General features: G+C 38.6%; 1 protein-coding gene across 1 annotated transcript in view; it reads right to left on the reverse strand.

Annotated features, from left to right (window-relative positions):
* Window positions 1–22,680, reverse strand: part of LOC117291415 (kalirin-like) — a 95,374-nt gene that overhangs the window by 45,758 nt on the left and 26,936 nt on the right. Inside the window, exons 5-13 of the mRNA XM_033773069.1 lie at window positions 21,186–21,287; window positions 20,712–20,825; window positions 19,858–20,057; window positions 19,050–19,302; window positions 18,390–18,512; window positions 17,705–17,896; window positions 17,334–17,468; window positions 16,686–16,916; window positions 15,952–16,074 (exon numbers count right to left, since the gene is read on the reverse strand). Of these exons, the coding sequence (XP_033628960.1) occupies window positions 15,952–16,074; window positions 16,686–16,916; window positions 17,334–17,468; window positions 17,705–17,896; window positions 18,390–18,512; window positions 19,050–19,302; window positions 19,858–20,057; window positions 20,712–20,825; window positions 21,186–21,287 (1,473 nt within the window). The remainder of the gene's footprint in view (window positions 1–15,951; window positions 16,075–16,685; window positions 16,917–17,333; window positions 17,469–17,704; window positions 17,897–18,389; window positions 18,513–19,049; window positions 19,303–19,857; window positions 20,058–20,711; window positions 20,826–21,185; window positions 21,288–22,680) is intronic.

The raw sequence follows: 22,680 nt of genomic DNA on the forward strand, positions 1-22,680 counted from the left end.
TTCCTTAGCTATGGAAATGTTTAACATTGTGTCTCACAAAGAAAGATTGAGGAACTGCATGAATGCATTAATGATCATTTGATGATGTGTAAAATGATAGGTGATGACACAACAGCTGTCAAAGTGACATACAATACAAACTGAAACATATGCCAACACAAAGACCCCAGGCAACACATTCAATAAGAGCCAATATTTGCCCTCGGCATATATACAAAAACTCACATTACACTGAAATCTAGATTTTTAATTTTTTTTTTTTTGACTAGGTTTTCAGGTTATTCCTTCCCTGCCTTTCATCTGCATGTACCCTGGTTCGAATCCCACTTTGGACAGGAGAAATAAATTTGAATCAAGTTTTTTGGTCTCTACCTGGGCCCAATTTAACAGAGCTGCTTTTAAAACACAAAAAGTAGCTAAGCACAACCAAATTATACTTAGCACAATAAGGTAACCAGCCAAAACATAAATTTCACATGTACCATAAATTTTTGCTCAGCGGGAAAATGTTAAGCAGTATTCTCTGCTTAAGCAGCTCCACTGGTACCAGTGTCATGGGCCGGCACTGCATATCACAGAATTCTGCAAAGTGTGTGATTCGATGGGTCGTAAGCACTGAATTAAAAAACTTATTTATTGAAATATCACCTGTCTATAAATAAACCAAAGATTTTATGCCAAAATGCCTGTGATAAATCAGTTTTAGTTTTTGGTGCCAGAGCATTAAAGTCAACATATAAAGTCAGGATTCCAATATCAAAATTACTCACATACATTAAAACTGTACACGGTTTATTGCATCTGACCGTCCATATAATTTACAGAACAGGGCGGCTACAGCTATCCGTAGCATCTAGAAAATCAATATTATGTTGTTTTAATGTTACTTCAAAGCCGTTCTGCTTGCTTGTCAGGTGTATGCATTTCACTATGTCCGATCGATAAAAGTAAAACACCTTACTAAGCGAGAAACTGGATATAACACGCCAGGAAAACCAATACCAATGCCAAGTGTGATCATCACGACCATTGCATTATTTCAAACTCCAACCTTAAAGATATCATTGGTTATTCCATTGGTTACTCCTAAAGGTACTGTTCCTACAAGGATTGCAACATGTATCAACAGAGCAAATACAATAGTTGTTAAGGATCCAATATTTAAAAATCATTGAAGCTGAAGCTGCCACAGGTTGTGCATTATCTTTATTCAATGAGAATGAACATCACAGTGTAGCAACAGGTCTGCCAACATCCATTATCTTGACTCAAATGAAGCCACCATATCAGGAGTTTATCCTCAATATTACCGGAAGCAGTAGTTTCCCTTTAAAGCGAGGACAAGACTAGACAAACTGGCCAGGCTGATTACTGACTACCTAAAACAATTCATCGCACTTAGCCTGTACAACTGCAGAAAGCTTCTTGTTTTATGTACAGGCAGAGGAAGGTGAAATTATCTTGATAAAGAGGTTGATAAATATTTATTTAAAATAATTCGAAGTGACATCACATGTTTACAAAAGAGCCACAGAGCCCGGCCTTCCTGCAGGCACAACTTGCACACAGCTCCGTAAAACCTACTTTTCGGGGACATTTTTAAGAGGGCAGAGTTTTTTTTTTAACTAGCAGCAAACAAAAAGTGTAATGATCTTTATCACCTTCAACTTGAATAAGCACAAACCATAATCAAAACTGACTGATCGGGATACAAATGAAAGAGCTAATGCATGTTGAAAAACATTCACGCAAAACAAAAAAGCACTCACGGTGAAGTGCCAAATTCAAGTACACGTTTGGTATAAATTACCAGTTTCAAAATGAAAGATCACTGAAGTTCATGCAAGTACCAACAGAGAAACCATTCCGCCTGAAAAACAACAAGTCAAGGAAGGCTGTTTTAAGACCCCCATATCAAAATTGCTTAATTTGATTACCACAATCAAAATTAGCCTTAGATGAACAGTAAGAAATCCCTGGGAAAAATTCTAACTTCTTCTATTTCATTTGGATTGAAATGTGACTAGAGGCTTGTTGTATGGTGTGTTTAATGAAATGGGAGGATTGGTATGAATTATTGTGTGTCGTGGTGTCTCCCCCCCCCCCTCTTCAAAACAAGTGTACTGTCCCTTTAAGGGCCCATCAAGGGTGCACCTTGCAGAAGGAGAGAGATGCACAATGTTTCCAATTGATGAGCACCAGGAGTTGAATGGCTGATGGCTTAAAAAAAAGTTCACTCCACTCTAAGTTTGTTTTGTCGGGCCAAGGAAGGCTGGGATTTATCACGGGTCATTGGTAAGAGCTACTTATAGAGAAATGTCAGGCAAGCTTCTTCCTCTGCTAGCGGCATTGATAGGTTTGAAATTATCAATAATAATGGTTGTATCCTTCAAGTACTAGCTAGGATAGCATCTTTAATTTCACAAAAACAAGTTTGGATGTTACTATTTTTATTTGACATTAGCTGCTCAAGATTACGATGCAGCAACCTCTCGTTTTCCAAAACAAATAACATAAAACGCTAACTTGTGAAAAAAATTTTTTTTAAATGTAGATGTCTGAAAAATTGTGCGCAGTCAGATGATCTTGTTACATTTTGGCAAAATCAGGTCAAGATGTTTTGTTTTCTTTTTGCACACGAACACAACTCTAGTTAGATTTGAATGATATCTGGTATAATGCCTTGTTGCCTCACCAGCATCAAATACAAAAATGGTAAGCTTTGCAATAAAGGTTTTCAGATTGTTAATCAAGAATTCATATATCCATATTGAATTTGTGGCCCATCGTGACAGGATGGGATTTTGAGATAAACCAATGCAATAAAGCATTCAGCATCCACATCAGTAGTTGCACCTACACAATCAATTACCAATACATGTGACAATGTACTGCAAAGTTTCAGGTAATAATTTCTCCAAACTAATATTGTCCACACTCCAACACTGTACATTACATTAACTCTAAAGGCCACTATGGCTCAGTGCAATCAACTATCCTTGCCAGCTTTGATTTATCAGGGTAGGAAATTTCATAACACAGAAGCCAGAAATAGTCCTCAAGCTCCTGATACCTTATTAGATACAGCTCTGAGGATGTATCCATGAGGCATTGTTAAGTCTTACATCTGGGGACAACCTTCTTCTATGTGGTAAGAAACCCCCAGTTTGATGATTAATCTTGACAGCTTGGATCCAGTATTAAGATAGAGGGATCACTACTGGGGAAATTGCTTAAAGGTGTATGTTTTGAACAACACCCATGTATGATATGAACATTATTGTACACTCAATGCTTATCAATGGCCACCTTGGGTTGGATTCGAACCTATGATCCTAGTGTGTTGGTGCTTCGTAATGTTTGGCCTAGGATTAGCCAAGCAGTTCTGTTAACTCCATAAATTGGTGTTTATTTTTCATAAAGCGCACAAGATCACGCAATCATTAAACAGCTCCATGCTGCAGGCTTTGCAACCTTGTCCTCAACATCTATATAAATATATGCGGGCAATCGTCCTTCCTCATCTTATAAATACATACAGAGTGGACGTCTTAAATATACTACGTGACTTCCATTGCAAGGGGATGATGGTGGGGCATGGTTAACAACAGAAATCTTTCCTCCAACCGACCCTGACCTATAAAATATTCACAAGCTATCTCAAACTCTTTGTCAATCACAAGATAAACCTTTAATGCTTTCCCGGGAGGACTTGTTGTTAAGGACGGAAAGTTGGATGAAGGTGATGGATGGGGGATGATAAGGAATTGTCATACGGTTATGAGATGAAACAATGAGGGGAAAAAGGAAGGAAGAAAGAGAAAAGATGGCGCGTGTCTCGAGTATGATATAAAAAAGCTGAAATATTTGGGTGATGTATGAGATGAGGCAAGAGACAGGCAGCCTGAGTGATTCAGATCTGGGCACAATAAAGTTGTTTATGAAAAAAAAAACATGCTTAACAATTCCCTGCTTAGCAAAAATATAGTGTACCAGTCACAAATGGTACATGTAACATGTTTTTTGCCTGGTAACCTTATTTTGGTAAGCATATTGTTTGTGCTTAGCTGCTCTATTACATTTTGTTCAGCTAAATTTTTTTTAGCCAAAGAGAAGAGACGGAAAGAGTGATGGTAGGATCAGTGTATCACTTGAACAATTTTGTATGAGGTGTTGTCATATTTTAGGAACAGGAAAAAGTAATTTAATTTCATTGTATTTATCAGAAAATATATTCTTTTGGTAACTTGGCAGTGGAATTTTTGACAATGAATTGGTTTGTCATTGATTTATCTCTGAATGAACAGTTGGTGAATACTTCTGTATTGACTATCAAGGCTGTGTCAGTGTTCTCCTCCAACAGAGGTGCATTCTGACCAAATTCTCAACATGGTAACTTGTCAAAACTATTCTTCTACGGTCAAATGGCTTGCATATTACTTTTCAAATGATTTAGTGTGGAGCATTCTTTACAAAAAGTAACAGAAAAAGACTCTTTCTAAAAGTCTGCAAAGTTCACTGCAAATGGTTGAAGTTGGTGGGTAGGGGGCCTTTCATCACCTCATTTGGGAAAAATCTCTTTCAACAACATAATCTATTAGCCCAAACATTCATGGTTTCAGGGTGTCTTTGAAGGGGTACCTGGACTGTAAGGTTCATTATCCAACTCAAAATTAATCAAGCTTCCAGATGAAAAATCACACTGTATGGTCTATTCAGGACAGACATTGATGAATGTTTATCATGTATCTCACTGACATTATCAATAAGGGTATATGGAATGCCCTCTGTTGTGCAGGCAAGATTTATAGGTGTGTATCAAGCTTTGCACAATGTCTGCCATTACAATTACAAATCATATAAAATATTGTAAGCTTTGATCAAAATCAGTTCAGCCTTAAGTTAGTCCATGTATAATGTTTATGGGTGTTTTACACATTGAAGTGACATTGTCCAATTGCATCTATCACAGAGTGATACAATTAGTGTGGCATTTGGTCAGAGTGTGTATTGAGCAACTATTGATATTACCTTTTTATTAAATAGAGCTGAGTGAGAGAAATCAAGTTGAGGAAATTGTTGAATATAACTTATCTCTTTTGGGAAATTGGCTTCAAATTGTAGCCCGATAGCAAAAAAGTCTAAAGATATTCTTGAAACAAAATGGTAAAGCACACTTCAATGGGGAAAGTCAGTTTTCTGTTGTACCTTCAGAAAGGGTATCAGAGGAAAAGCACGGGTCATTCTTGGTAATTGCTGTGGTAACATTGGAGTAATTTGAGAGATGAGGAAGTTTATTTAACTGTCAATAACACCAAGTAAGTTTTTGTGCAAAAAAGTTTACTTTTTGTTTACCTTTTTTGTTGTGTTTTTCTATGAAACTAAAAAGGGGCTTAACTTCATGGTGACTTCAACAACAAACACAGTGTATTGTACAATTCTTCCAGGCAAATTTTAACACAGCGGTGCTGTTATTTTTCCAATCAATGCGGCTCTCTAAATTATGGATGAGTAATGGAATTTATTGCATTGGAAGGGTGCCTGACCGAAGAAAATCAAGGCTGTAAAAATATGATTGCATCAACTTCAATCGTGGAAAATTAAATTCCTGCGAAATAAAAAAAACTTCAGGCCTTCAACATATTCTAGTTGAAAATTCCCTTGAATGGTTTTCAAATTTGATTTCCTATCATATCAGGTGGTTAGACAGCTAAGGTCACACCACAAATAAAAATAGAGAATAAATAATTGTTTATCAAAGCGACCTTCATCTTACTTGGAAAAAGTTAAGGGACTTTAATTTGGACAATCTTGACATACGCAGAAGCATAATTTACTTCAATAGTTCTGCCAGCTGGCCGGGTTGTTCCAGTTATCAAAATTATTTGCAGGTGAGTGACAGGTCAACTGAAAACAGTCAAAAAAGATGTTAAATCTGACCATTAAAAAAAGGCTTTTGGTTTGCCAGGTTTTTTGTGCACATAAAATAAGCAAGTTTGACTTTGGGGGTCTTCATTTGCTATTTCCTTGGTTTTTAGAAAGAAATCTTGGTACTGGTTGTAACTTTTTAATCAGTAAGCTTTTGGGTTGAATAATTATCCAATAATAATTCCCCATAATGATCAAGTATATCGGCCAGGTCAAACTTAATGATGATGCGTAGAAGTAGTTGATCAAACTTGTCAATTTGTCATAATTTGTGGCAGGCCATCAACCATGGCCAGATGAGCTGGAATTTAATTTCCCAGATTAATTTATCCCATTGCTATGACCCTTGGCTGACCCCAATGGCTAGTTTCTCCAGCTATTTAACCTTCTGTCTGCAGCTGGATTCAATTTCCAGTAACTTACAGAGAAAATCCATAGACTGGTTTGTGACATTTTATAAGTGACTATATTACATTTTCTTTGCTAAGTTGTTTGGGGGGTTGATTTCTTTCATGCAACTGGGTATGTAGGCTTCCTTAGATATGTGAAAAAGACTGTTGTATTTGGCATTTATCATGGTCACCGAGGCAATTGCCCCCATGCCCCTGGTCATTGCTTTGATGCCCCTTGAAATCATCAAGCAGAAATTCATATTTCCCTTATTTCCCAGCAAAGAAAACCGACTTGCCCAATTCAATTCAAGTTGAAACTAAACATAAGGAATGGTAGTGCAAAGGTCTACAAACCCTAATGTTCAAGTTAAAGAGTGTAAAACAAAACGTGTACACTTCAGATGACCTAGGTGGTCTGAAGGATCAGTCTAAATAACAGACTGAATCCAAAGGGCAATTCCAACCCTACCACACGAACAGGTCCCTAATTCACTCAAGTCTAAAATACACGGTGATCCTGAACCCAACTGAGCACGGCAATAATAATATAAAGGCAGTCTAGTGCAAAACTTGATCAATGTTTTGCCTCTATGAGCAATCCCAACACGCTTCTGGTAGGTCATCAATACAGCACCACAATAGAAGCTGTGTTAAGTTCACATTCTTGACATTTAAGCTGCCCCTGTATGGCCCTTCTAAAAGTGCAGGTATAAAAGGAACAATTATATTTGTGTCCGCCAAATATTTTGCTTTGGGGAATGAGTACCAAACTCCACTTGCAAAGCAAACGGGGAAAGTAAATAGACCAAAATGACAAGAAAACCAATTTTTTAACTGTCTAAACTTTTAAAATTTAAAACACTTGCAAATGGAAAGAATGTAGAATTTGGGGGGAAAAGTATGTGTGAAATAACAGGACTTTTTGACATAGAGTCAACTTGCCAAGACTTTACTGTAGCAAGGAAGCTTGTTTCTTCACATAGTGTGAACAGATTTTGAGGTTACCATCCCTTTTCTACACTCCAGCAGTACCTTCCTAAAAACTCCTATGAATGCCCTCCAGAGGAGATTTCACCCGCCCCCCAAGAAAGACGAAATAAACAGTTGTGAATAAACAAAATCCAATAAACGCCAAACATACAATGAAAATGTACAACTATGGGTTGTCGCACATTAACCCTAACTCTAATTCTAACACAAAAATCACCACAAAGAAAAGTGAACAGATTGTGTCACGTCTTTTCTATCTCCGGTGATAAACTTTGACAAATGAACCATCATTAAATACCAATACATGAGCCATGAAAAAAGGACTGTCAAAAGCCACTGAGCATGACAGCATTGCCGCCAATCAAGGCACCTCTGATTGTCTGCCGTAGTTTAACCTCTTCTACCTCAATGAACTAGTTTTATATCACGATAATTACATTTTGGATGGACTTTTTGGGGCTCAAATCAAGTTTAGTGCAGTTCAACTGCAGGTCAGGCAAGGTTGTGTCTGTTGATGCAAGTGATTTAATATTCTCTTCTTTTTTTTTGTTGTAAGGGTAGGTTGCTGTAGTGTTACACTATGGTTTTAATGATGCAAATTTATTAAGTAAGTTTGGTCATGGTTTGGTATACTGATCTTTGTCAAAATATGCGAAAGGTACTCGCAAAATATGCCTAAAACCTTCCAGCTCAGATTTACCCTACCTTTGTGATAGCCGTCCTCTTTTTCAACCATTAAGATAAAAACTAAGCATTGAACAGAGACATATTGACTAGAGCAGGCCTCGGATCTGCAGCCTCCGCATCAATGTGCCGAGGCTCTACCAACTGAGCTATCTAGCCCTAAAGCTTATGGTGTCTCTATTTGTCAATCTTCTTTTTCAACCAAAATGAGACAAAAAGAACATTCTCTAAAGAGTATCCATGATTTATTGTTTTCTTGGTGTGTGGGAGAGGGGAGAGTGGAGGAAATGATGGCATAACTTGAGAGAACAAGCACTAGCCTTCTCTCCATTGATTAGCCATTAGGGGAAAGCAAAACACCTGTCCACTTCATGGGGTTCAAGAGGGGAGGGGAGGTGTTATGATCCCTTCCTCTCTTCTCTGACCATGCTCTGACCAAGCTCTCAGACCAACAGGGATGCAATTAGCAGATAACTTATAATGAGTCAACAGCTGTAAGATGTACAAGGGGTTATAAAGACTCCTCAATGCCTCCCATTGAAGCTATTAATCAAACCTCCCACCTGCTCCAAGGAGGCAAGGACCATTGATTTCCTTAGCAACAACACACTGTGTAAACATGAAGTGTCATAAACCCCGTTTAAACACTCTTCAAATTTTAACCATCTTTAAAGTCCCTCTTCATGATCACATTCCTTGAGTCTCTCCAAAGGTTCTTTGTGTTTCTCTAGTCACCTTGCTGTAAAAGGCTGTTTCTGAATACGTGGCTACATCTATGGCTACAGTTGGATCATCAAGACAGTCCTAAATATAGGACAGGCGTCCTAAATATAGGACAGGCTCTTTTTTTGTGAGAGAGAGCTGAACTTTTGTTCAGGTTATTGAAACATGTATTAAACACATATAAGAATTAGTCTTATGTGAGACAAATGACAGAGTGTAAAACATAAAAAATCTTGTGAGGATGTGACAAAGTCCACACAGTGTCTCAAGATGCTACATAATAATGTCATCTTTTGCTCACAGGCTCACACTGTGTATACTCCATGGTTATATAAACCAAGAAACCCCAGAACTAGGTATCCTATAGTGCCTGGTGTATACAACACACAAGCCCAAACACTGAGAATAATACAACAAAAACAACCACAGCAGTCAGGTCTCTAATCTGGCAGAGAAAACCCCAAAGCATGACTAAAATAACCTTCACTTAAACCCAAGAAGTATGGGAGATTCGGCACTTCAAAGCACAGACTGGCCCTTCACTACTGGGCGAGAGTCTTTGGGCAACACAGTCAGACAACACAAGGAGGGGAGAGTTGTAAACACACCCCTGAAGTAAATGAAGGTCTGGGGGGCACAGGTGGACTGGAAAAGGGGCAGGGGTTGTGAAAATTGATCACGGGTGAGTTCACTGTAGGGTCAGGATGTCCCATACAGCTGACTGCTCTCCGAATTAAACGAAAACTTTCTTTTAAGAAACTTAAAAGGGTTAAATGAAGCTGTCTTCATACCAATTCCACCAAACCAATTCCAAGAAAGAGCAATGGTATTTATTAGTCTTTACTCAACACAGGTCTGCGTTTCACTTTGTTTTCTTATTTCCAACCCTGGTCTGATACCCTGAAGCCATTTCATTCAATGTTATGCAAATAAACACCACAAGGTTGACCTCCATTGTGTGACTGACTATCCAGGTGGGTTGAACCAACAACACGGGGAGCTTAAGGGGCTCGACAAATTTCACGGATCTTGAATAATTTTGGTGTTCTTCAAAAGTTTCATCACAAAGAAATATTACAAAATTGGTTGTTTGTTTTGAGAAAAGAGCCTGGGGCGTCAATTTGATGGATTTCCTCGGTAAAGTGTAAGACTTCTGTTATTATATTATTGTTTGATTATTATTATTATTATTCCAATGATATTTGAGAATAAAGTTCATGTATGACAGAGTAGGCACAATGCATGTGTGCACGGAAGGTACTCAGTTACCGCAGGGTCGTTGAACCTGTATAGTTTAATTGGCTGATTTTGATATCGCCACGTTAGAGAAAAGGCTTAAATTGAAATCCCAGCCCGGGGAATAATCCAAACATCATGTCCACTTCATTTTCTTCAGTCCCTACTCTCAAACTTTCAGCAAAACATTTTGGCCTTGCTGGGTATATAAACCAAGTTTTTAGAGTTGAATTGTGATGACTACCTACATGTATAGAAACTCTAAAGAGCAAACAAAACAAAAAATTGCTAAGCACTCAGGAATTTTTGCTTACCAGAAAAACATTACCAGCCAGCAATTTTTCTTTTGTGAAATCTTTTACTATTTCCCTTTTCAATATTCCTTAGCAGACTTTAATTATGTACATAAAACTTTGAATAACTTTAATATCACAAACAAAATTCAACATTCAACATTCAATTTAGAAGGTCAAACTATGATTTCATTCCTGAAACAACAAACCCAGCCATGCACCCATTCACGAAAAACTCATTTCAACAAAAGCTTAGCTCTCATTTGAAAATGAAATTGAACTTACCAAAAAGACAAACAATCCATCCACCGTAATCAAATATTGTGCGCTCACGATCAATCCACAATACAACACTTGAAAACACAAAAAGAAGAAATTCCCAAGGCCGATGACAATTCACAACGGTTTCAAATAGGTCAAAGGCCAAATTCACCAAAGCAGTCCGCTCAAATCCAAGTGCACAGATGTAGGATGATCTTGGGTATTGACGTAGAGGTTTATATTCCAGAGAGATCAACCCCCAAAAGAAATCACAGCCGATAATAATCAACCAATCATCCAATGATCCACACGGTAGTGTTTACACTGTCATCAGATCATTCACTGCACCGAGTACCATATTATGCTGTCATGAGCTCCCCCCACTACCACTGCTGTCCACAAAACTCTGTTGTTGTGGGTTTTTTTTAAGTCCACAAACTCTCCAGATCACAGACCCACGACCAATGTAGAGTCAGCTCACACAGAGTGTCCTTGATGTATAGCAAGAGATGATCCCTGCTTAATGCTCAAGAGAGGAAGAGTTTACTGTGATAACATTGAAGTGCATCTTTGTGGTCAGTCAAGCAGACTGTTAAAGCTGAACGTCAAATAAGGACAAACAAATACACATCTTTGGTGAACTCGACAGGTAGATGTCTAAGGTTTAGATGGGGATTCCCGGTCTGATGTTTTCATTCGCGCTGGATTTATCTTGGAGTGTCAATCATCGTAGAAGCTGATGAAGCAAACTGCAATAAAATGCTCCATTTCACACAAGCCTTCAAGCCAACCAATGTCAATGTGGTCACTTGCACGTATTGACAACTAGGGGAATTTTTTATTTAATTTCAAATTTTCTAAAAGATTTATTTATAATGAATTCCTTTGAAGCAGGATTTTCCAATGTTGTCTTAAAAACCCTCTGAATATAAAATTCAATCATAGAAATTGTTCATATGAATTTATCCTATCTCTGCTGCAGCTCAACTTCCAAAACTATAGTCCACTCCTCAAGAAAATATGATAGAAATAAGTTCTCTTGTTCAGGCACAGGCGGCACTATTCTCAGCCACGATTATCACAAAAATAATAATCCACAAGTAGAGTCAATACATGAAGCAGTGAAGTAGCCAATTCGCAAAGCCAGGGCTCAATGTGTGTGTTTACGTTCCCCGGATCACCAAAGCATCCATTATGAAATTCAGATGGATGGAGAATCTTGCTGAGTAAAAAAGTCCTGATTGCTCAAATGGTGAGAGGCGACCTGCTCCTAGCGCCGCTGTACATTATCATCAACACTGTAGTCATTACAAAGCATGAAGAACTTGGTGAACATCTCGTCCTATGTTCCTTTGAACTTTTCCCCCCAGTGATAACCTCAGGTGAGCCCCCCTCTGGACTCCAATCACTGCTACAAGCGACTTCTAATAAAGTTGATGCACATGTTCTGGTGGAACGTGCTTTACTGAAAGATGTAGGCACACATCACCTGCATCAATTCATCCATACTGTCCATCAGCAACGGCCAGATGAATGGTGTCCCCTATGGCACAGAAATCCTCTGGTCCCAGCCAATCACACTCACAGCTGGGGTGCTGTGAATAGGGGCAGACCATTCTCTACACAGGGGAAGAATTCAGGTGAGGGACACAAACATCTTGGTTAAACCATAGCTCTTCGGCGATATTACACAGGCAATGGATACATGATAATCTGGCGAGTAGCTCGACATCCATCACCATGCTCAGAAAATCTAGACTTTATAAGAAACTCTAAACAGAGACAATGATCCATCAATGATTCTCCTATAGCCAGAACTGTCTCCGTGTCTAAACACAACTAATTCACTGCTTTATCAAAACAGTTCACCTACTGACCCTACAAAAAGTGTAGCGCAATAGAGGGCTAGGAAACTCAACAAAGGACCTCTGGGGGGAACAGAAAAACCCAAAAGGCAGTGGGACAACTGTGACAGCTTTCCCTCCGGTATATTTACAGAATTCAACAAAGGGTTATGCACGATCAAATAATCAAATCGGAGAATTGAAATAGGGGAAATATCAACTCAGCAGGCGTACCCAACAATAACTTCTATTGTCGATAGAATAATTCTTTGTTAAATATGTACACAGCGTACAAATAAAATGCACGTATATGACATATTACATGCCCTGCGTGACTAAATATGAACAGCCACAGACAGACCTTGAACATTTTTAATGAGAAATTAAAAATCAATTGCTTAAGCAAATACACGGAGCTTCAGTAGCAATCATTGAGATAAACTTTGCACACAGCCTGATACTTTATAAATCCCAGTTTAAAAGGAAAATAAATCACAATTGTGGACAACTGGTAAGCGTAGCAAAGAACCAGCATAAGGTGACCAGCCAAAATCCCATATCATATGTACCGTTCATGACATGGTTTCCTGCTCCTTCTTTTGCTTAGCAGAAATTCAAAACGTGTTATTTTCTGTTGAAGCAGATGAAAATGGCCCCTGGCCCCAGTAAATTTGCAGCGAAAAACCATTGTAATGCAAAACCACCAGCTACCAAACACTCTAGCTCAACTGACCACTCAATAGATGGGGGCTGCACTACCTTTCAGCCAAGCTTGGGTTTGTTATTAAAGGGCTAGCACTCTAGCCCTTGAACACTCTAGCCCTTGGTGTTGTTGGTATACTAGTTAATAATACAGCTTTAAGGTAAATACAGGGGTCTGATTACAAAAGAAATAGCACCCAAGTGGGAAAGGGAATAAAGATAAATTAGTTAACCATTTTGTTTCCACGGGATGCTTTTCCGTGCATGAGGTTTGTATAAATGTGTAGTGCAAGAAGACAATCATTGTTATATTACACTTCTAATGCTTATTGTTTTAATAGTCAGGGGACTGCCAATTTCGACTGTGGCAACCAAAAATTAGTAACAATAATTTGTGGGTTTTTCCAATACTTTTTCTCTAACCCTGACAGTTTTCAGATAAAAACATTTCTCTGGAGGTTTGGTAAAGGTGAAGTTTGACAATCAGTGAGTTTTCAGATGGAAACATTTCTCTGTAGGACAGGTACTGGTATGAACTTAGAATCAGTGAGTTTTTAGATGGACAAATTTCTCTGGAGGACTGGCACAGCTATAAGTTTGATAGTCAGTGAGCTTTCAAATCAATTTTTATAACATTAACAAATCCTGTAACTTTTCTTGAAGCAACTCTATGAAACTGGATGCAAGATTGAATTGTTTGACCCAAGACGAAGTCCATTCCTTAGGGGCTGGTTTTAGCATCAAGCCCCCCACCTCTTGGCGAGTGTAAGGACCGAGGGTCCAATTATCCCACCTATGTAATTGAGAGCCAATGGACTCAGGAGTATCAAATTGGTGTTCCTTGCTGCAGTAGTAATTCGATCACAATGAACGGTTCTAATGCGCCAGGGGTAACTACAATCGACCTGTGCCAATCAAAATATATTACTGGCCAATCGGATAAATGTTGAGTGGAAAAAACACCCATATTGTACAGTGCAGTAGTTCATTTGTTTTCATTTCACACATATTTTAATAAGGATATGGTTGGTGTACATTAAACAGAGTTTCTCCACACCCATAAAGCTTGTGTTATATGTCACGCAGAGACACATATCAGCATGAATGCCAAACCTATAAGCACAATTGAATTATGAATCAGCTTTTATTACCCAAGTAAAGTGTTTTTCCCAGGTTTTGACAAAACTGTGGAACTACATTTTGGAAGATTTGCCCAAGCATGCTGAATTGAAACATAAAGCAAGGATTGAAACGAGGTCCTCGAAATGTCTTTACTAGAAGATTATCTTTGATTTCAAAAGACCTAATGTTCAATCTGGGGCATTCTTACTAATTGGAAGTTATATATCAATCATGAAACAATTGTTTTGAAGACAAAAAAATTCCTTCAAAAAATAGCTTTCTGATTTACAGAGATGCATCAATGCTGTCCTTTTTGTAACTCATAGTCTTAACTCCAATCCAACAAATCCAGTAAATCAATTCACCTTGGTGCCATAAGTTAATCTTGAAGGCCTTATTCTGTGCCTTCCATCCATGAACACAATAGGACATTAGTTACATTACAAAACTATTCCCTTTGAATTCTTCGGCTGAGTAATTATTGCTGAATGGGTTAAAGGAGCTTAATGCAGCTTTCTGTTAATGTATCTACCCCCTGAAAAGCCACAGAAATAGCTAAAATGTGACTTACTCTAACTTATTGTGTATCACATTCACTGAACACCAAGGTTATGTATGCATGTTGATGTTTTTGGTTTAATTAAAATTGTGTATATACCGACAGGGCAGCTAATAAGTGTCTGTTTGGCAATTACACATTGTGGGAACACTGCTCGGCTACGACACACCATGTGAAAAGTTATGGAGGAGGGTGACTTATATGGGAGCCTTACTTTCAAATCAACCATGAACATGACAAATAAGAATCGTTCCTCCAAATCATAGAAATTTGTCTTTAGTAAGGCTCTAAGAGGGTGGGCTTCAGCATCTCTGCTAAGGAAGTTGCTGTTGGAACCATCAAAAAAATTGGCAGACACAGTCATCTTTATAGTCCCAAACCCGAAGTAAATGTTCCACACAAATCTGCTGGAATTAATCCAGAAACTCACTCGCACACAAAGCAGGCTTTGCCAACCTTGCAGAAAAATAAACTAATGAATCGTTCACAGGAACACAGAAGAAATAGCCTAATAATTAGTACAATAGGTCTGTATAGGCTTAATACACACATAGGGGTCACAATTTGGTTGTCAAGTTTGGTGATAATCATACTACCTGCCAAAGGGGATCAAGTAATGTACATTGCATCCATACAGTGCAGGGAAATGAATGTAATGTGTGACCACAAGAGGGCGCCATTTCATTAAGGTTCAGCCACAGAAATAGAGCTTGGGGATACGTCATTTCTGAAGTTATCTCTGTGTGTCTGATTAGAGGCAATTCATGCACCCTGCCATTTTAGCTGTAAGGCAAAGTTGTTGGTTAATCTTGATGACTTTGCCGTACAAGCATGTCATATTGTATGCATACTCTATGAACACAGCTGACATAAAAGATGTGTTCAGCAGGAATTGAGACCAGCATTCTCTAAGTTTTATTTCTATGAATGTTCTATTATTAATCACTGGATATTACTCTAGCTGTGGATGCCTAACTCCAACATCTCTAGGGCATTCTGCAGATCTCTTATCACCTTGCCAGAATCCTATGCTCATCTAAACATTGAGGGCACTATTTCCTTTGCACAAATGAAAAACAAAGCACATCTGACCTACTTTTAAGTATAAGGAGAAAATGGACATATTTGAATTCTAAGACAAGAACCCGACAGGCATCCACTGTCTAGTGATTCTTCCTGGGTGGTAGTTTTCTTTGATAGTGATTATTTTGACCTACCTGAGCAATTGCTTCAAACTCTTCATGTTTCTTCTGCAGAGCCCTGGCTTTGTGTAACGTTTTACCCACACCTGTGTGCTTAGCCAGAAACTCCTCACCGTAATTCTCCAACCAGTACAGCACCTTAGGAGAGAGAAAGGATGCTGATCACTTCATAAATTACCACAGTGGAACCTTTGGGTAACCAAGTCAATGCCTGTTGGTAACCCATTAACTACTTTCTAACCCTATGAGATGACAAACAGGAAGACCTCAATGAACCCACTGGTCAAATCATTGGTAAACCCATTAATACACCCATAAAAAAAAAGTGAACTCTTTAGTTAACCCATTGGTAACAACATTGGTAACGCACTTGGTAACCTGTTAGATAAAGAAAACCAATGATGTTTCCATTTATTCACCCGTTGGTTGCTTAAGCCCAATGGTTAACACACCAGCCAATGGACTAATTGGGTACCTTACCATTGGTAAACTCATTAGGTAATCCATTAGACGACCCATAACCCACTTGTTTAACCAAATGACATAAGACATAAGACATAAGAAAACTTTATTGATCCTCAAAAGAAGAAATTGCATTGCTCACACAAGTTTTTTAAAAACACACCAAATGTGAAAATGTAACGACAGGCAGATACAAAAAAAGCACAAGATACACGCACAAGGATTTAAGAATAAAAAACTTACGATGAAACTATAAACCCATAGAGTAAACCCATTAGCTAACTCACCTGTGCAGCATCCTGTTGGAACACACAAAGTTGAATCCGTTGACATAAACCCATCTTCTTAGATTGCCACAACTCATCCAGCTGTCTATGATGGTGAAGCACCTTATGGACTAGGTCCAGGACATGACTGGCTGAGGCAGAGTAATCAGTCTGGGCCGTGACAGAGTTCTCGCTCTCGGGACTGAGCGGTTGCTGGAGAGCATCCAGCAGGGACTTACCGTCGGCACATAACTGGAAATAGGTATAACACAGAAAGCATACTCTGTGAATTAGTATTCAGATAATTCAATTCAATTCAGTTCAAAAAAATATGTCTATCAAAACAATCAAAATATTTACACAACTTATAGATTCTGCAGTCAAAATAGGACTGCCCAATTTTGAGCCAGTTAGACTACGTATTGATACATTTTTTTAATTTTCAAACAGAATTCGTTTCTTCAAATATTTTTGCACTTAAACAATTAACATTTTTGCACTTATATAAGCGCATCGTCCAATGCACAAGACTAAATTCTGGTTGCTAAGTCATCAGGATGTGCACCTGATGTGCCGGGCACAGCAAGATGTTGGACTCTGATTTTCAAATTTTAACGATTCAGGTAATTATGTGATCAGCTAACATGTCTGCAGATAATATATACTAACCTCAGAGTAGCACTGGCTAATGGTCTCAAACAGCTTCTGATGATGGTGTAGTTTGGTCTCTAGGTCTGGGATCTCATTGGATAACTCAAGTTCTTCTTGGCTTTGTTGCACCCAGCCGTAGAGATTGGACATGTACTATGGGGGGAAGAAAAAAGCAAAATGAGAATCTACTAGAACCAAAAAAGTTTTACCAAACTAAAAAGAGAGGCAGAAATTAACCAAGTTAGGAATCTCAAGCTTTGGCATAATATATTCAAAGTTCCATGTCACTGAATGTCACATGTGAAGTTACTACACTTAATTGGTGTCTTGAACCTCTAATTCTCCTGCAAAACTTAAGACTGGTTTGATCAAAACAAATATTTACAAACCTCTTCAACTTTTTGATGGAAGGCAACGGACATTGTCAGCAACGTGCTCCGTTCATCGAGCGCCACGGCGAATGCCCGCCACTTTTGGTCCAGTTTGTGGGTGAGACGTTCAATTTGTTCTGCAGCATAGTGTCCTGACTCCATCAGTCGCGATGCTATGCCGACTATCTGGTTGATGTGGACGTACATACCCTAATAGAGTCAAGCACATAGAGAGAAAGTAGTATTGAAGAATGACCTATGAATCCCTTGCAATGGTGTTACACACAGTTACTGTAGCATTTTGTGAGTCGTATAGCATGTTGCTGGGAGTCTTACTGCACAAATATTGCCTACGGGCTTTGTCTCACCTACAAGGCAACTGTTTCAGGCAACTTATTTGGAGGCAACCACTTGCACTGCATGCACAAGGAACACTCAGGCAGCACAATAGAAATATTCTACCTGTAACGCACTATCCCCAAGAAAACAATATGAAACTGAAATATAAATGACATTTCTGATTGGAGATTTCCTGGAACTGGTTGCCTGTAAATTGCTATATGTGACATGTCCTGAGAAATGTTAATGCACTGTATTAAACAGTTCGTTTGTCACACTATACCTTTGGTGGAAAAGCTTGGTTGTCTGATCACCCCTAATCAGAACAAATAGATTAGATGAGAACCTTATTGCTTTGACTCACCATTGCTTGGGTAGCAAAGCGATTATGTTCCTCCTGAAGTTCTTCACCAGTCTGTGACATTGTGCCGATCTCTGTGTGGTTGAGTAAGAAGAGTTCCTTTTGATGGGCCAGCCATTCAAACATCTATGAATCAAAAGTAACAACAACTGTTTAAATATACTCAACGAGTCAATACAACATGTTCATTACAATGTAACTCTTCTTAACCATGTGCTCCAATTCGGCTGACTTCAATTGTGGGCCCAATTTTATGGCTCTGCTGTGGAATCAGGCACAACCTCAGTACACATATCATTTAGGAGTTTGGGCTTAACTCAGTGTTTCTTGCACAGTTCGCTGCAGATTGCACCAAAGCATCTTGTAACTTTGACAAGGTGCTTTATACTGAGTCTCATCATTCCAACTGCTCTTACCTATTGTAGCATAATGAGAGCTTTGAACTGCCATGGAGAAACCACAGTATAAATGTACTATTAATCTTAAACCCCCAGTAGCATTCAGCCATTAATAACAATAATAATCATAATAGCTAATTCTTATACAATAGCGCATTTCACAACTGAAAGAAATACCAATGCGGTTTACAAAAAACAAAAGGCAAATAATTAAGCAACCAATAAATACACTAATAAGTGAGTGAATATTTAAAGCTAGTTCTACCTTCTGAACATCTTGCTCAAACAACCTCAACTCCAGACATTGCTCAAGCTTCAACTTCCTAATCTGCCAGAGCTGGTGCAGCTGCTGTCTTGTGGCAGTCACACTATCCATCATGCGGTTAACACGGGGTACTACACCATGGAAGTCTGCGCTGGCTGCTATGCTGGACATGCTGGTGAAGCTACCGTGGGAGCTGCCTGAGTAGCCGGAGTCTGTCGTCGTTGACTCATCGCCATTGAAACCACTGCAAATTCTAACATAAGACAAGATCAAGAAAGCAATTAAAGGCTGGAAGTTATGCTAAATCTCAAAGACACAGTGACTCAATGGTTAGAGATATGTGAATAGAACTCAGAGAATACTTGACCAGGGCCAAATTGAGCTGCTTAAGCACAAAAAATAGCTAAGCACATCAAAATTAAACCTACCAGAATAAAGTTACCAGCCAAACTACCATGTTGTAAGTACAATCTGTGACTGGTATCCTGCTTACTTTTGCTATGCAGAAAATGTTTAAGCAATTTTTATCTATAAAATTTTCTATAAAATTGGGAAACCTCGTTGTTTGAGCAGCTCTATAAAACTGTGAACTTATAAGGAAACCTTGTTGTTTAAGCAGCTCTATAAAATTGAGAATTTATAAGGAAACCTCGTTGTTTGACAGACTGAGAACATCCTTGGTACGTTTTTATGTACCAAACCCAAGGGGAGGGCATGAAATAAATTCATTGTAATTGACAATTCTCTAGGTCAGTAGGTGTACACGTGTAAGTGTTTTGGGGGTGTGGGAGGGGTTGAAATCCTATACCTGCGTAGAAGTTTCTGACCCTCCTGGTTGATCTGCTCCACCGGGATCTCTAACACCTGTTCCCGCAGGCGGGTATGCTCTTCAATCTGCTGTTGAGCGCCCTCTATTGTCATGGAGAAGTTAGTGCAGTTCATCTCTCGCTTGAGGTGGTCCTGACGGTGCATGAGCTCGGAGGCTTTGGTTAGGAAGTCCTCTACAGCCTAATGAGATTACAAAGTAGAGTGAATGTTATCACTTAATAAATTACTGTACAATATACACTGGCACTCTTTGGGGAAGAAACAAATTTATAAATTGAGTAGATACAGAATAGGTAGGATTTGAATCTTTGCATGGTGGGAGTATACTCAGGTGAGGGTTGCTGTTGCACTATGTGTAAATCACTTTTGATGCGTAGTGTTGGTTCTAAAAAAGCCAGGTCTGAAGTTAAGACTTTGGCTTTGGCTACGGCTAGAGTGTATGATACAGCAGCCAAGCCAAAGTCACTTTATTCACAGCTGGCCTATCTCCCAGTTAACTTAACCTATCACAGACAAAACAATACTTCCCCAAATCAAGTCTTGGAGATGACTATAGCGCCCTCTATTGGTATCAATTAGCAAACTCTGCAATTACTATGAGAGGGCTTTCTGGCCAGCTGTCTTTTGGATTGCTAACCCAGCTACACTAATCTCAACTTCTTTGATCAACAAAATATCCAAACAAAAAAAGGTAGTACTCTTCGCAATATTCATTAAGCCAAGCACAGAAATACTTAATTGTTTTTTGAAGATGTTTCTTTTGAGCAGCTATGAGGTCATTGAGTGAAAAGAATTGTGCAATGTCAAAAATGAGCAGATTTTAAGGCTGCTTACCATTCTGAGTTGTATCCATTCTTCATGCTCATAAGTCAGGGTGCCGTCCAGTTCAGGTGTAAGTTGTGAGGGGTCGATGACCTTGTGTAGGCTTTCCTGTGACACCATGCTGGTCTGTGAAGGTCAAATATGAGGGAATTTGTAGTAACTCCAACTTTAAGCAAAATATCAAGTCCTTAAGCTGTAAGTTTGGAAGTCCTTACCATACATGTATTAATCATCTTAAAGAACTAAACTGTGATATCAAAGTTCGTAGAGGGTTCAGTAACAACTTAACAACTTTGTACAGGTTGAAGGAGCTTCAACGTAATAGCTTACGGTGATACGTTTAGTGGTAAACTGATTACTAACCTCAAACTCAAGAGCTTGGATTGGTAAACTTACCATGCATATCTAATGCTGATAATCCAATTTTAAAGGAGCTTCAACATAATAAAGTACATTGATATGTTTATTGGTAAACGGACCACTAACCTCAAACTTGAGCTTGGAGCTACCCAGACTTGTCCGGTGTTTCTGCCAGAATTTCTCCGGTTTGAGGATATAAACCATGTGGATGTGGTCAGGTATACATTCCTGTGTGAAGGAAGCACAAAGTAAAAACCAAATCAATTAATCAACGTAGTAAAGATACAGTTTTGTCAAACTTGGTGGATACTTGTTACGATTCATATCACACAATCAATTTCTTGATCCACATTTTAAAAAGAATTTCTTGTGAAAAATGTGGACACTTTATATTAAAATTTGCAGAAAATTTGATTCAAATTTTCTAAACCTGCATCCAGAGCCCAATAAATTACAATGTGGAAAATGTACACGCACTAACGTACAATGTAATCATACATTTCTATATTGGGCTCATGGTAGAATGAGTTATAGAGGCATAACCTCAAACCCTACCAATAATAAACACTTATTCTAATGAAGTCAAGGTTTCATATGCTCAGTAATACAATAATTTGAGACCAGCTCTCTAGGGGGAAAAGGAGTGTTTGTTTTAAAAACCCAAGAAATTGGCAATTAGGGTTCTACAACTGGAGGCTCATTCATAGCCAGACTATAAATTACCTAGAATAGGCGGGCTAGATTAGTGCAGTCTTCCAGGTATAAATGGACCGTCCAGAAATCAATATGCTTCAATGACTCAAGGGTTTAATAAGAGGGCATGATTCTTAGTGACCTGCGATGGTTCTTCCTTACAAGTACAACGCTTAAAAAACATTCTGACGTTTTCTGTAAGTTATGATGTGTATGATAAAACAAATTCACAGGCTGGGACTGAAACCCCCAAAACACCTAAGCAACTCCCTATAGCTAACACCAGGTGTGGAATGTCACATCTAAAACATCAACAATGTCTTCGCCTACAAGAATATCTTTGAGCCTAAAGCCTGCATTTTTAAGCACTTGTTCCATGATCATAAGTATAAGACACATTGCTGATCTCCGAGCAAGTACATTTATATACAAATCTGATCATACCTTTGTAACTTTCATCTTAATCATTCCATCTTGATCCAAAGAGACAGAATACTTAAAAATCATTCAAAAACACACACACACACATACAAATTGCTTTTACCAATATCACTTAATGTACTATTCCAAAGGTTTAACCATTCACCACATGACAATGTTCCACCGTCAACAATGAAATCAACTATGCGGAGAAAAAGGAACACCCGGAGGGCCACACAACCCAATGAAAGAATACTAAAGACGGAGTGGGATAAATTGAATACACCATGATAATCAAATCTACCATCTGACATTTCTACAACACCCCACGACCCATTTGGTCTTCATTTTTTTTTAACAAATAAAATCAGGTAACAAATAATTGGCCAGCTTCGTAGCTTCAAGCCACGAGAGAGGTAGGCCCAAAATTCATGTCATACCTCACGATGCTAGCAACAAAGCCCGACTCTGGAAGTGTGTTTATGAATGAAGACACTATGTATACTCT

Source organism: Asterias rubens, chromosome 6, assembly GCF_902459465.1.
Source record: "Asterias rubens chromosome 6, eAstRub1.3, whole genome shotgun sequence".
In the NCBI taxonomy this organism is placed as follows: Eukaryota; Metazoa; Echinodermata; class Asteroidea; order Forcipulatida; family Asteriidae; genus Asterias; species Asterias rubens.